This window comes from Pithys albifrons, chromosome 18 (assembly GCF_047495875.1).
Source record: "Pithys albifrons albifrons isolate INPA30051 chromosome 18, PitAlb_v1, whole genome shotgun sequence".
Classification (NCBI taxonomy): domain Eukaryota; kingdom Metazoa; phylum Chordata; class Aves; order Passeriformes; family Thamnophilidae; genus Pithys; species Pithys albifrons.
In genome coordinates, this window is record NC_092475.1 from 3,044,751 (window position 1) to 3,057,300 (window position 12,550).

Here is a 12,550-nt window from a genome sequence, read left to right on the forward strand (position 1 = left end):
TCTGCTAAGGCAGGGTCGCCCAGAGCAGGTGGCACATCCAGGTGGCTGCATCCTGGTGAAACCTCAAGTGGGGCAAGTATCACCCTTATATGGCAGCCTGGCACATGAGGCTTGCCCTTGCCACATGGCTCAGTGAGCAGCAGAGCTGTTCAGGCTTGGAACAGCAATGCTGGAACTGAAACAATATGGTTTAGAAACTTCTTTGAAACACAAGTTACTGCACTCAGCCTGAACAGCACAGGCTTAAAATCAATGCAGTGATCAGCCTGTGTGACCTCATCTAAGAAGCTACAACTGACCTCCATGTTCACAGACTCAACCAAGTGCTTAAAATCTGTTTGGCTCATAGAAAACCAGAGTAGTCGTGGTTTGGGCCAGTTCCACAAAGAGCTGTGCTGGCACAGCACAGGGAGGGAGGATGAGGGAGCCTGAGCTGCTGCTCCTTGTTGCTTGTTGTCAGAATAAAGAGAGCCTCAGTCTTTGGAGATGCTAATTTATCCCTTTTCACAGTCAGCGAGTTTGCTTATGGCAATGAAAGGAAAACAAACAGTCAAACATCTTCAAGGTCTAGTGCATAAATGTACCAGCACAGCTGCAGTCTGTGTGCAGGGCTGTGAGTGCAGGGGGCAGCAGGGCTGCCTCACAGGCTGTGTGACAGGATCACTGGGCTCGTGGGGGCAGCCTGAACCCTCTCCAGCACCTTTGAACTTTTTGAGTGCACCAATAATCACAAAAGTAGGTTTTTGACCCTGAGCATTGCTGGGTCGGGGCATGGAATCTCAGCCATGTCCCTGACAGATGTTCAGAGCTCCCACTGTCTCCTCCTCCTTCTGAACCCATGAGGATTGCTACCAACAGAGCAGGTGGGAGGCTTGGCTGTGCATGCACATTTTTAGCAATAAAACCACATGCAGTTTCCAAGCTAGGGTGGAGTCAGCAGCAGCTCGAGTCTCTGCTCACATCTCCAGCAAATACTGGCTTGGGCAGCAGTGGAGCGATGCCCAAAGCCAGCCCACAGTGGGGAGCACAGAGAGGGGGGGTCTGTACAGGAAGAGCTGCTGTTGGGCCCCTGAGAGCAGAAAGGAGTTATCTGGAGGCAGCAGAAGAATGTATAAAGATTTAAGGGCAGATTAAGAGTTAAACATGTATTGTAGCACATTGGGAAATTCGGTAGGGACTGTACTTCGTTCCCAGCAAAGGATCCATCTCAAATCTCCACCTTTTCTGCTAAAGTTATTGCCAGTGCACACAGTAGGAAGTGCAGTGTCTCAGGGGGATCATGGCACTGTGACAGCAACAGAGTGTAATGTGAATTCCCTGGCAGAATGGCCCTGCTATGCAGGAGGATGAGGAAGAACTCCATTAGCACATCAAAAGTATCGAGTGTGATTAGAAGTGCCAAGGATGTGGCTGCCTCACTCAGGAGTCAGTGCCACTGGGGGATCACAGAGTTCAGCAGGACAAGAGGAACAGTCACAACCGAAACCAGTTACAAAGGTGTTACTGGGGAGGAGCTGGGTTAAGGCAGGTCTGTGCCATCCCCTGCCTTGCTAATGTCAGAACATTTTTCATCCAGTGGGAGCTACATTTCTTCTCATGTTGCTTGAGTAGTTCCCCAATAGTTCAAAGAAATTCTTCTTTCTGCTTCTGACGTGCCTCCTCGTAAATTCTAAGGGGAGAAATTAGGAATAAACACTTACCACTCTTTCTTAGACAAGTTATTCCTTCTTGGAGGTTGTTTAGGAGGATGCTATCCCTCCATAGGATTCAATGATCAGAAGCTGGAATAAAACTGGGACATGAACCAGACTATAACTGTAGAATAATGAATAATTCTGCTATTCCAAACCCATGAAACACAAAGAGAGGTTTTTAGCATATGAAAGACTCCAGGAAAATGCATGCAGCCAGACTGTTAGCATTTGTAATGTTCCCTGCTCAGAAATGATTCCCAGGGCTTGACTGAACAAGCTGACATCAGAAGAGTGAGGAAGCAAAACTGGGATACAGCAGAAGCTCTAAAGCTGTCTTGGAAGAGACCCAGAGCAAAGTAAATGGTTTTCAGGTTCCAGGGGTGCATTGCTGAGCTCAGAGACTCCAGAGGCATCACAAAGAACAGACAGAGGTGTTGATCTTCTCTGTTTTACTCGTGTAGGAGAGATTTTATCCTCACCATGTTGTTCCACACTTTCCCTCCAGTACAGCTCCTTTGGGCATGAATGGAAGAAAACTGAGTGTAATAACCCAAGTTACCACCATTGTTCTCTTTTCCCCTACATCCTCTTCCTTTTGATTCCCTAATGCTCACTTTGTCCAGATCATCTTCCCAGCCACAGAGCATGCAGGGTATTTTATCTGCAGCTGGATGGCAGGATGATCTTGTAATCCCTTTTTCCCCAGTATTTTCAGGACTGTTCTCCATTCTCCAGTGAGCTAATCCACATAGCTTATAACACCTCCCTTTCTCTAGACTTTTTCCAAGAAATTGGGCTCAAGGAAATCCACTGGTGTAGAGACAGACAGGTGGAAAGGTGCAGGTATGAGATGGGAGATTTATGCATAATACTAAGAAAAACACCCCCCCAGCAGCCTCACCTGGGTCAATGGCCCCACCTGGCTCTCCCCACTGCAGTGTGTCCATTTATGAGCTTTTTCATCCCTCTCCAGGATGTCTTTTTGTTTTCAGCCCTTTAAATTTGGTCCAGCCAAGCAGAGCTGCTTGTTAACTGTGGTCACTCCTCTGAGCTAATTGTATCTTATTCCTGAGATTGATTTTTAAAATGATGCTTGTAGCAAAAATACCTGTCAGTGAAAGGTCCTTGGGCTCTGCCAGAATCCAGCTGCACCACATGGGTCAAACTCTGCAGCAGGAATAAAAAAATCTAAATTTATCACAATTTCAGGACTGAGGACAGAAGGTTTAAAGAAAATGAAGAAATGATGTCACACTACATATGGGATGAAAAAAAATCTCTATGCCACAAAATATTTCAGAGTGGTAATAAAAATGAGCAAATCAGTTGAAAGGAATTTAATAAGGACTGAAGAGGAGGAAGGGAAACAGGCATTGACCTGCAAAGGAGAAAAAAAGAGTCTGAACATGTGAGTTTTTACAAGGATATGTTAAATTTTTATAATTAAGACCCAAGTCCCCACTAAGGAAAGACCTGCAAGAGAATTCTTTAAACTGCATTGCTGATGAATTACACTGCTCTGACCTACAGTTTGCATTAAAAATGATGAATTGGGAGGGGAAAGTACAAAGCATGTGAAAAAACAATACAGGAGTGAAAACAACAGGTTGTGTTCAGCAAAGAATGGGGGATATTGGTGTTTGCAAAGGGCTGGTTTCTGTGCTCACTGACAGGAGGGAACTGCACTTTGGGCTGGGCAGGGTCTCTGGAGCTTCCCTGCACTGTCACCTTCAGGGCTGCTCTGTTTCTCCAGCTGCTGAAATCATTTCTTTTTGGATCAGGACACTCTCAGTGCCTAAAATCTCCCAGGAGAAACACTCCTTGGACCAAGGAATTGGGTTACAAAGCACTGGCACAGGCTCTGGGGTAATACATGGACTAAATATCCATGATTTCAAGTAAATAAAACCACTCATGGGAGAAGGTTTCGGAAGACAAATGGACAAGTTGTTTGTGCAGGTTGTCTGTCTCTAATCAATAGTGCTTCTGGGCCCCAATTTTGTTAAAGTCTGACCCTTCCTGTTGTATCTGAAATAACGAGACAAAAGCAAATGTCACTTGGAATTCTAACAAATTGATTAAACCCCAAGGCAGGCAGTGAGGGGCTGTGAGTAACTCAGAAATACTTGACAAAGAAACATAAAGGAGCTTTATCTCACCTCACCTGCAGTCACCAGATTTGAGCAGGCAGAGCAGCAAATCCAGAACTGGGAATTTGGCTGCACTGGCTTAAGATGGAAAGGGAGCAGAATAACCTGCAAATGCAGATGTTCCTCACTGAGCTGCTCACCTTCCCCAGCCTGGGAGCGTTTCATGGGAACAATTTTCAGTTCGGCTGTGCAGGTACCACTTTCACCTCCTTGCCTTTGCTCCCCACTGCTTTCATCTGCCAGGTTATCACAGCTATTGGGCTTTACATCCAGTGCTAAATAGAGAACCATTCTGAATTATCTTCACGCAGGTTTGGGTTGCTTTTTTTCTTCCTTGTTTAGTGTATGATTTTTTTGTTTGGTCGTTTTGTTGGGGTTTTTTTCCCCAAAGAATAGTGAAAAGAGAATTCAGTAGCTCTTTAACCTGTACAAACAGAAACACCTGCAACTCCCCAACACCTATTCAGGGTGTCCTGGTGAATGTGTCCCATCAAACACGGTGTTCTTGATGTGCTGGAACCTTCAGATCCTCTGACCTCTCCTTTTTTCTTCTTTCTGGTGCTTTGTCTGCAACAACCCTTCATCTGAGCTACAAAGATTTCTGGTTTTTATATGTCAAGGCAACTCTAGAAAGCTCCAAAGTGAACAGAAATGTCACTTCTGTCAGAGTAACATTCTATGCATTTTCCTCCATTTTCCAAAAGGAATGTGTGTCATACTCAAAACATTCATTCTAGGGAGTTTCTAGAGAATGAACATACATAGAGCCAAGGATTACTTTAAATTCTTGCAGGATGCAGTAATCATATTTTAGGGTGGCTCCCATACAAGTCTGATACAAGTCCAATGTTCCTTTAGCAGAACTTCTTAGTTCTATAGGACTTTTCTATAATGACAACAAGAAATTGAGTTCCTTGTCTGAAAAACACAATTTCCTTAAAGGAAACCTCTTTCTCTTTGGTGTTGATGTGACAGTCTACTTTCTAAATATGATGTATTTGCTGTTAAGCTTTCCAAGGCTGGCTATAGCTGGATAAACACCCAGCTGCCACCCTGCATGAAGAAATGACACATCCAGACTAAGTGCACAGGAATATGCACAATGCTCCATTTTTTACCTCTTAACAGCTTTGAAAAATATGTACTGATAACTTCTGTGTCATTCTGCTGTAGCAAAAAAATGGCAATATTTTTTTGCTCCAGGTTTAAATCAGAGTTCAGGAAGGATTTCTCCTGAAGCAGGGCCAGGGTACAAGCAGTGATCAATCACAGCCTGAAGTAGTGACAGCAGAGGAGGTACATTTTTATCAGTATCTTTGAGGTTTGTTGTAGACATCTCTCAGATAATGGCAAGGACAGGGGATGTAATATGACAATTACCTCCATGTCATATGGGTAAAAGCCAGGCTCAGAGCTGTTCAATATTCCACCTGATAAAATGTAAAGTAGCTGCTCACGCTGCAGGAAGGAGATGGAAAAGGCAGTAGGTTGATCTCCAGCTCCTCTCAGCACTCAGCTGTGCTCTGAGGGAGTTACCAAACCCCAGAGAGGGAGGTTGGACAGTGAGGGGGTTTGTCACATCACAGGAAGGTTGTCACCTTGGCTGTGATGCTCCTGTACGTGACACCCCTGCAAGGAAGCCACCAGCACTCTGCCAAAAGCAGAAACAGGCAACATGGTGCTAGACTTTGTTACCTTATCAGCCAACAGGAAATTCAGCTTTTCTCCAGTGGATTTGCATCTTTGGGCATGAGGTGCTGTTTTTCTCTGTGCTGGGGACCCAGAATAACAACTGACAAAAACAAACCACAAGCAGACAAATGGGCAGAAATTATCTGTTATTTCTGAGCATTTAAATACAGTATTTGTTTTTCCTACAAGTCTGTCAGCCTGCATCTCCAGCTGTGCCTTTGTCTTGCTGTGGGACATGCAATGGGAGTCTGAACACTGAGGGTGTGCAGTGCTGAGAACCAGAGAGCTCACCCCAAACAGGCTGCTTTGATGGCTGCAGTGTTTGATTGACTTGTCCATATAGAAATGACGGGGCATTAAAAAACATAAACAACACAGTTGGTATTCAGGTTGCTGCTTCTTTTGGAGTGTGTGGAGTTTTCATCCAGAGATTCCCAGGGCAAAGCAACGTCTTCATCTGCCTCCACATCAGCCATCAGGGGACAAAATCTGTGTGTGGAAAGGATGAGGCCACTGAGCAAATAAGTGTCAAGGTCTGAGAAGGACTGGCATAGAATTAATCTTTCTCCCTTTTAAATCTTTTGTTCTGTGCCAGGGAATTTCTTCATTGCCCAGGTCTGTGGAGCACTGAGCCTCCAGGAAATGTGTGTGTAGGAACTGAGGTTCTGTTCCACTCTAACCACCATGGAAACATTGCTGGGGACATTAACACCTGCAGATACCCCCATGATCCCTCCAGCTGCTTGACTGCTGCTGCAGGTGTGTGTTAATCCATGAAGGATGGCTGAGGGGCAGCCAATGGAACTGCCTTATATCCATATGGATTGCACTGAATCCTCATGATTGTTTTGCAGAGGAGGCTCTTGCAGGACAGATGGTGCTTGAAGGATGAACAAAGGTCTCTGCCTGGCTCAGGAGAAGTAACCAGAGACCAGCCATAAAATCATAACTTATGTACTGAGATAGTCAGGACTTACCTCTTCTACCTGTCCCATAACACCCAGAGACATCACAGCCCCCTGGATATCCAGACTGCCCAGGCTGCCCTCTGACACCAGGAAAACCTGGAGGGCCAGCATTCCCAGGGTAACCCTTTGGACCTGGTTTCCCCAGCACAACTTCTCCTGGTGGACCTGAAGAAGGAGAAGCACTGTAAGCTGTAACACATCTACTTTAGCTGCTTCAATGTAATACCTGTTCTGTATTTTCCTCCATCCTACATGGCACTTAATTATCTGAGTGTTGCTTTACACTTCAACTATAAAAAATTAAATGAAGAGGAATGTTTTTGACCACACTCCCTTGATAGTGTCTGGTTTGTCATGTCAGTGGCAAAGCTCCTGCTGATTCCAAGCAAGGGGGATCAGGATGAAGGAATACACCAAATCCTAACAGATTACTCAAAACCCCTCATGTTTCATGAGCTGAATTTTCAGAGTTTCTTTCTCCCAAGCATCTGGTCTTGCATGCAAAAAGGCAGCAAAGCCAAAACTCTTTGGATATGTCTCAGGTCCTTAAAATACATCATCACCTGGGACTGGGTACCAGAAGGAAGAAGCTGCCTGGAGTAATCTCGTGCATCTTAGCAGAGGGGAACCATCCAGGATGCTGTAACAGTGCTGTGGTGGGAGGGACAGTCCAACCCATCACAGAGTTCCTACAGGTGGATGATGCTTTGCATCTGAGAGCTGGTGGGCATCAGATGGCCCTGCTGGGTCAATACAGAGGTTGCATTCACTCTACCTGTTCTGCCTCTGGGTCCTTGGCTCCCTTCCTCACTGGCTCCAGACATCCCTTTTTCTCCTTTGGGCCCTGGGGCACCTAATCACAGATAAGAGATAAGTGTTGCTTTCTTGCATGTTGAATTTCACCCTGATTTGATGCCCTTGCAGTCTCCCCACATACTGAAGTGGAGCCACAGCCTGTGGTAACACTGAGAAACAGCCATTTCCTTCCATTCAGTCTGGGCACCTACACTCTTGCTGTGACCAACAGGGCATTGATTTCTTTGATCCAATTAGCATTGATTTGCAGCCTGATATGGGTGGAAATGAACTTTTTCCACAGAGAAATTCACAATGATAGTATTAGTGCAGCAGCCTGAGGGTGAGGTCCCCCCTGTGCTCTTCACGTGCATCAGAAAAATCACAAAGCAGAACTGTCTCTTTGACCAAGTGCTGCTAAGTCAGGATTGCTGGGGTTGTGTTAAATTAGTCACAAACCCAGCATTGTTCAGAGAAACAGGTATATTTTGACAAAATACAATCTTTGATTGTTTTAAGATGAAAATATTTTGATCAGTCATGTCCTTAAGATGGTTTTACAGAGAGATCCATCCTCTCCAATCTCCTGCTCAACAGGTGGGAAACATCTGCAGCTGATACTCCCTTTTCTCTGAAGTGACACTTTGATAAGCTCTGCAGATACCAGCTAAGGCTGACTAGAGCAGGAGTAAGGAGCTAAACAGAACATTTCCAGTTACTCAGAGGTGTTAGGACACTGTTGAAATCAATGTTTTTCATTTTATTTTGACAGATCATTACCTCAGTCACTGCCAAACATTGTCTGCAATCCAAGCACATCTTCCCACCATTCACTCACTCATGTGCAATAACTGATGCCACTTCTGAGATTACATTAATCTATTTCTTTAGTCATGTGTGAATCTTTCATTGTTGAAACTACTGCTCCAGAAACCCCACTTCCACTTGTGCTGCAGTTGTTCTCCAACACTCCTCATTTCTGTCCAAAGGTGATCTGTTCCATCACCATATGCTCACTCAAATGGCTGTCTCTTTTGTCTTTCTGTAGATAAACCCTCCTGCCCTATAAATTGAACCTCTGCAATCCCCAAAACCTACACTGGCCTTTCTCTCCATGCAGAGATCAAAAAATGAGTGGGCTGCATCTGGTTCCTGCCTACACTTGGATGTCTCCTCCTAGAATTGAGAATTCCTAAAAGTAAACAGCAATGAGAAGAGATAATATCACGGATTATCTTTACAGTACTGCTGGAGGCACTGAAATGTTTAGTTAAAGTAGCAAAGATATATAAAAATATGTTTCCAAATGCCTCTGTGCATACCTCTCTCTCCTGGATACCCATCTTTGCCCGGCTGGCCAGGGCTGCCATTTTCCCCTCTTTCTCCATTGCTCCCAGGGGGCCCTGGAGGACCTGGTGGTCCTGGTTCTCCTGGTTTTAACCTTTCTTCCCAAATGGGAACTGGCTTCCTTGCATGTTCATGAATGAATGAGTCAAATTTTAACACATGAGCTGAGAAGGCAAGACAGAAAATAAATGTTTCCTTGGCTGAAAATTCAGAAGAGACATAAAAATCAAAGGATGTTGTCTAAAAAGGTACTTGAAATGATCAGCTAGTGCTAAATGGCTGTCAGTCCAAACTGAGAAAGCCAGAAGATGAAGATGGGCAGCTGAGTCATGACTTGGCTGCCTGACCTTGGACAAACCACAGTTTCTCTTTGCACATCACAGCACAGGAGCTTTATAAAAAACTCATCTCAAGAGGAATCAGCACACATCACCAAAAGGATAATTTCTTTCACATTAGTTTCAAGCTTTTCCATTTAAGAAATAAAGGAGCCTCTGCAAAATACCAGAGGACTTTGCAAATAAATATTTCACAGGTCTCTGTGCCAATGCCACCCAATAAAGCAAAGTGGCACTGAGAGCCTGTGATGGGACATTTGTTCTGCACAGTCCTCAGCACAGCACAGGATGGAGGAGCTCCTGGGGTCACTTACAGCTTCACACGAGCTCTCCTCTGGTTTTGCCACTACTGGAGAGTCATAAAACCATAGAATGACAGAATGGTTTGGGTTGGAAGGGACTTCAAAGTTTATCTGGTTCCACCCCCCTGCCATGGGCTGGGACACCTTTCACTAGCCCAGGTTGCTCCAAGCCCCATCCAACCTGGCCTTGGACACTTCCAGGGATGGGGCAGCCACAGCTTCCCTGGGTAATCTGTGCCCCTCACAGGGAAGAATTTCTCCTTAGTATCTAAAAGAAATCTACTCCCTTGCAGCTTAAAGCTCCATGTCCTGTCACTACACACACACACTCAGGAGCTGGGCTGGGGATACTCACTTTGAATCATCCTCTCACAAGCCTGGCTAACGAGCTGGTAAATTGTGGCCAAGGACTGTGGTTCCCCCTAAAATGAAGCAATTTTTTTAAATTTAGTAAAAAAAAAAGGAAGTATTAATATCTTTCAAAAAGGATCGATATCATAATGCATGATAGATTGCTGGCCATTCATTGGCTCAGCTTGAGTTTCAGAGATATTAATTACTGTGAAATGCAGCTCTATTTATTTATCACAAAGCTCTGGAACCAGAAAATTGAAATTGGAAACATCAATAATTGCTTTTCTCCTGCACATCAAAAAGCACAGACCGAATCTAAATAATTACCAAAGCTACCAAAAGAGGGAGAGCAAATTTCACCCTCAAATTTTATCAAAAAAGATGCAAGTCTATAACTTGGTGTTCTGTGATATGTAAAACGTTTAGTCTGATCAGATGTTACAACAGCCTATCTTTGACTTTATCTTTTATGAATATTGATTCTGAATAAATCATGTGAGGGGGCCTTCAGAAAGTTTTAGTAAAGTAAAGAAAAGTGATAAAAATTCAAAAACCTGCTTAAAAATAAACACTGGCTCTGTGAAAATTCAAACCTAAGGCACTGTGCACTTCCAGAAACATTTGTAAAACATACATGTCTGGCTGCATCACAGGGCAGATTACCCAGACTTTAAAACCTGCTCTGCACAAGACCCAAGGGAGGGGAAAATGGAAAGTTCCACTGAGGAAAAAAAAATAAAAGTATAGATAAGGAAAAGCTGGTGGGATTTGAAGGAAAATGCTGTTAAAAATTACAATACTGAGGCATTAACTTGAGACAAAAGCAGCTCAGCCCTGTCTGAAGCCTAATTTGTGTAAGTCAGGCTTGGCAATGAGTCAGACTCATAGAAAGTCATGAGGTTTCTATTTAACCAAAAGTCAGGGTAAGAAAAACTTCTTTTCCCAGCAAAATAACCTTCCAGGGCAGTGTGGATGCCCTGACCTCCAAGGGTCTGTGCTGGGGCACAGCTGGGAATTGTTACAAATGAGTCCAGTCCTCTCATGCAACGCATTAAAACAGAACAATTTGGTGAAGCCAAGTGAGGAGTTTGTTTTTTCCTTCTCAGCAAAGAATGGATTTTCAGTTGACATTTCTGCTCCATTACTACAAATGATACTGAGGAGCTCCTGACTGCTCTGGGATTATTTCTATCACAGCAGCACAGCCCGTGCAGGTGAATGGGGAGGCAACAAGCAATAGGTACGTGAAGTTATTCAGCACTGGAGAGATTTGGCTCATATTTGTAAGCAAAGGTTGCAAATCAGGTTACCACATCCACTCTTCTGAGTGTAGGATACAGTGACAGTGTTACCTGGCACCAGAAAAACTCACTTTCTCTCCTCTTTCTCCTTTTGGACCTGGCAGCCCCTACATGGAAAAAAAAATAAAGAAGTCAAGGAAAAGGAAGAGAAGAAAAAAACCCCAAAAATAAATAAAGGGGAATGTGAGTTAAATTAGTGGGACATGGAGCACAATGTTTGTTTCTCACAGTCTTGTTTCCTTGACTTCATGACAGTGACTAGAAGAGCTTTAAATTCATAGCAATATTTTGTTTTCTTTTTAAAGGAAAATGAGCAGTAACTTGAGCAGTGGCATAAAAACCCTCTACAGGGATGCAGGAATTTCTCAGATGCAACCTTAGAATAGATTCCCCAACAGGGAAGGTGGTTTTTATCTTTGAGAAGAAGAAATACCTGTGACATCTTGGTCTGTGGTTGCACCTACAAGCCCAACACTGGCTATGCCAGCTCAGGAGTGACTCTCTTGCTTTACTTTAGAATCTTACACCAGAAACTCATTGGATGTAGCTTGTGAATCTACAGAGGGCAAAGGGAGGTGGGATTTGCTGAATGCTTTAGCAACAGTTCAGTAGCCTGGAATTTACACACCTCCTTAAGAAGGAGGAGTGTGAATTTAAACTATTCTTTAGACTCTGAGGGGGGGCTGCTGTGGGAACATCTTGGCCTTCTTTGAGACCCAAAAGCAGAAACTTACTGTTGGCCCAACGTCACCTGGAGGTCCCTTCTCGCCACTGCTCCCTCGGGTGCCTGATGCTCCTTGGAAACCCTGCAGACATTACAGATTAAAAATCAAGTTATTTCCTAACTTTTTTTCTGTTCAAGGAGCTCCAGGGGCAGCAGCAGGAGGAATTTAGAGGACTCTAGCAAGGGCACTGCAGCCTTAAGTTTCCTGCCAGTACCTCATCCAGCCATGAGCCCAATGTTAAGAGGATATTGTGAGTGAGTCACACTCACATCATTTCCTATTACTGTCTCAATTATGGCCAAGCCAGCAAAGCTGAGTTTCACCAACAGACTGCAATGTAGTTTATACCCTACAGGCTTTAGATCCTTCATTATATATTCAGATTTAGACATAGCCTAGAGCACAGCCCTTTTCTCCAGCCTCCCAATACCATGTGATGGTTTTCTTTTTCTTTTTAAGACCTGTGTTGGCCTGTAGTACTTTACAACAGTAACAGCTGCTTAGAGAGTGGGAAGTGCTCTCTGTGGTCATCTCTTTGTCAAGTTTCTGTGTCATTTGGAGGCATAAAGGGAAGAGAAAAATAAACCAAAAATAGCTAGTAAAAATACTTTCTTTTATAATTTTCCAGTTATTATGTTCAAACTCAGTAGAGATTAACAACTCTTCTGAAAACAACAGAAGTCTTCAGGGCAGCAGCAGAACAGCTTTCAGAGCCTGCTCTGAAGGTACAGTGCTTTCCTTGTGTTTAGAAAGCAGAGGTTCAACCCTCCCAGTTTCACGTATTTCTAGGATGAGCAAATCAAAGTTATGAGCTGAATTCAACCTTAGCTCCCATAAATAACTTAGTGCAACTACTATCAAATTCCTTATAATTCAGTGGTGAG

The 12,550-nt window shown here is 44.0% G+C and overlaps 1 protein-coding gene across 1 annotated transcript in view; it reads right to left on the reverse strand.

The window, feature by feature from the left end:
- Positions 1-5,672: 5,672 nt before the first annotated feature.
- Positions 5,673-12,550, reverse strand: part of COL20A1 (collagen type XX alpha 1 chain) — a 50,453-nt gene continuing 43,575 nt past the window's right edge. The window contains exons 34-40 of the mRNA XM_071572747.1: positions 11,676-11,747; positions 11,013-11,048; positions 9,642-9,708; positions 8,622-8,810; positions 7,280-7,357; positions 6,514-6,669; positions 5,673-6,025 (exon numbers count right to left, since the gene is read on the reverse strand). Of these exons, the coding sequence (XP_071428848.1) occupies positions 6,012-6,025; positions 6,514-6,669; positions 7,280-7,357; positions 8,622-8,810; positions 9,642-9,708; positions 11,013-11,048; positions 11,676-11,747 (612 nt within the window). The 3' untranslated portion in view covers positions 5,673-6,011. The remainder of the gene's footprint in view (positions 6,026-6,513; positions 6,670-7,279; positions 7,358-8,621; positions 8,811-9,641; positions 9,709-11,012; positions 11,049-11,675; positions 11,748-12,550) is intronic.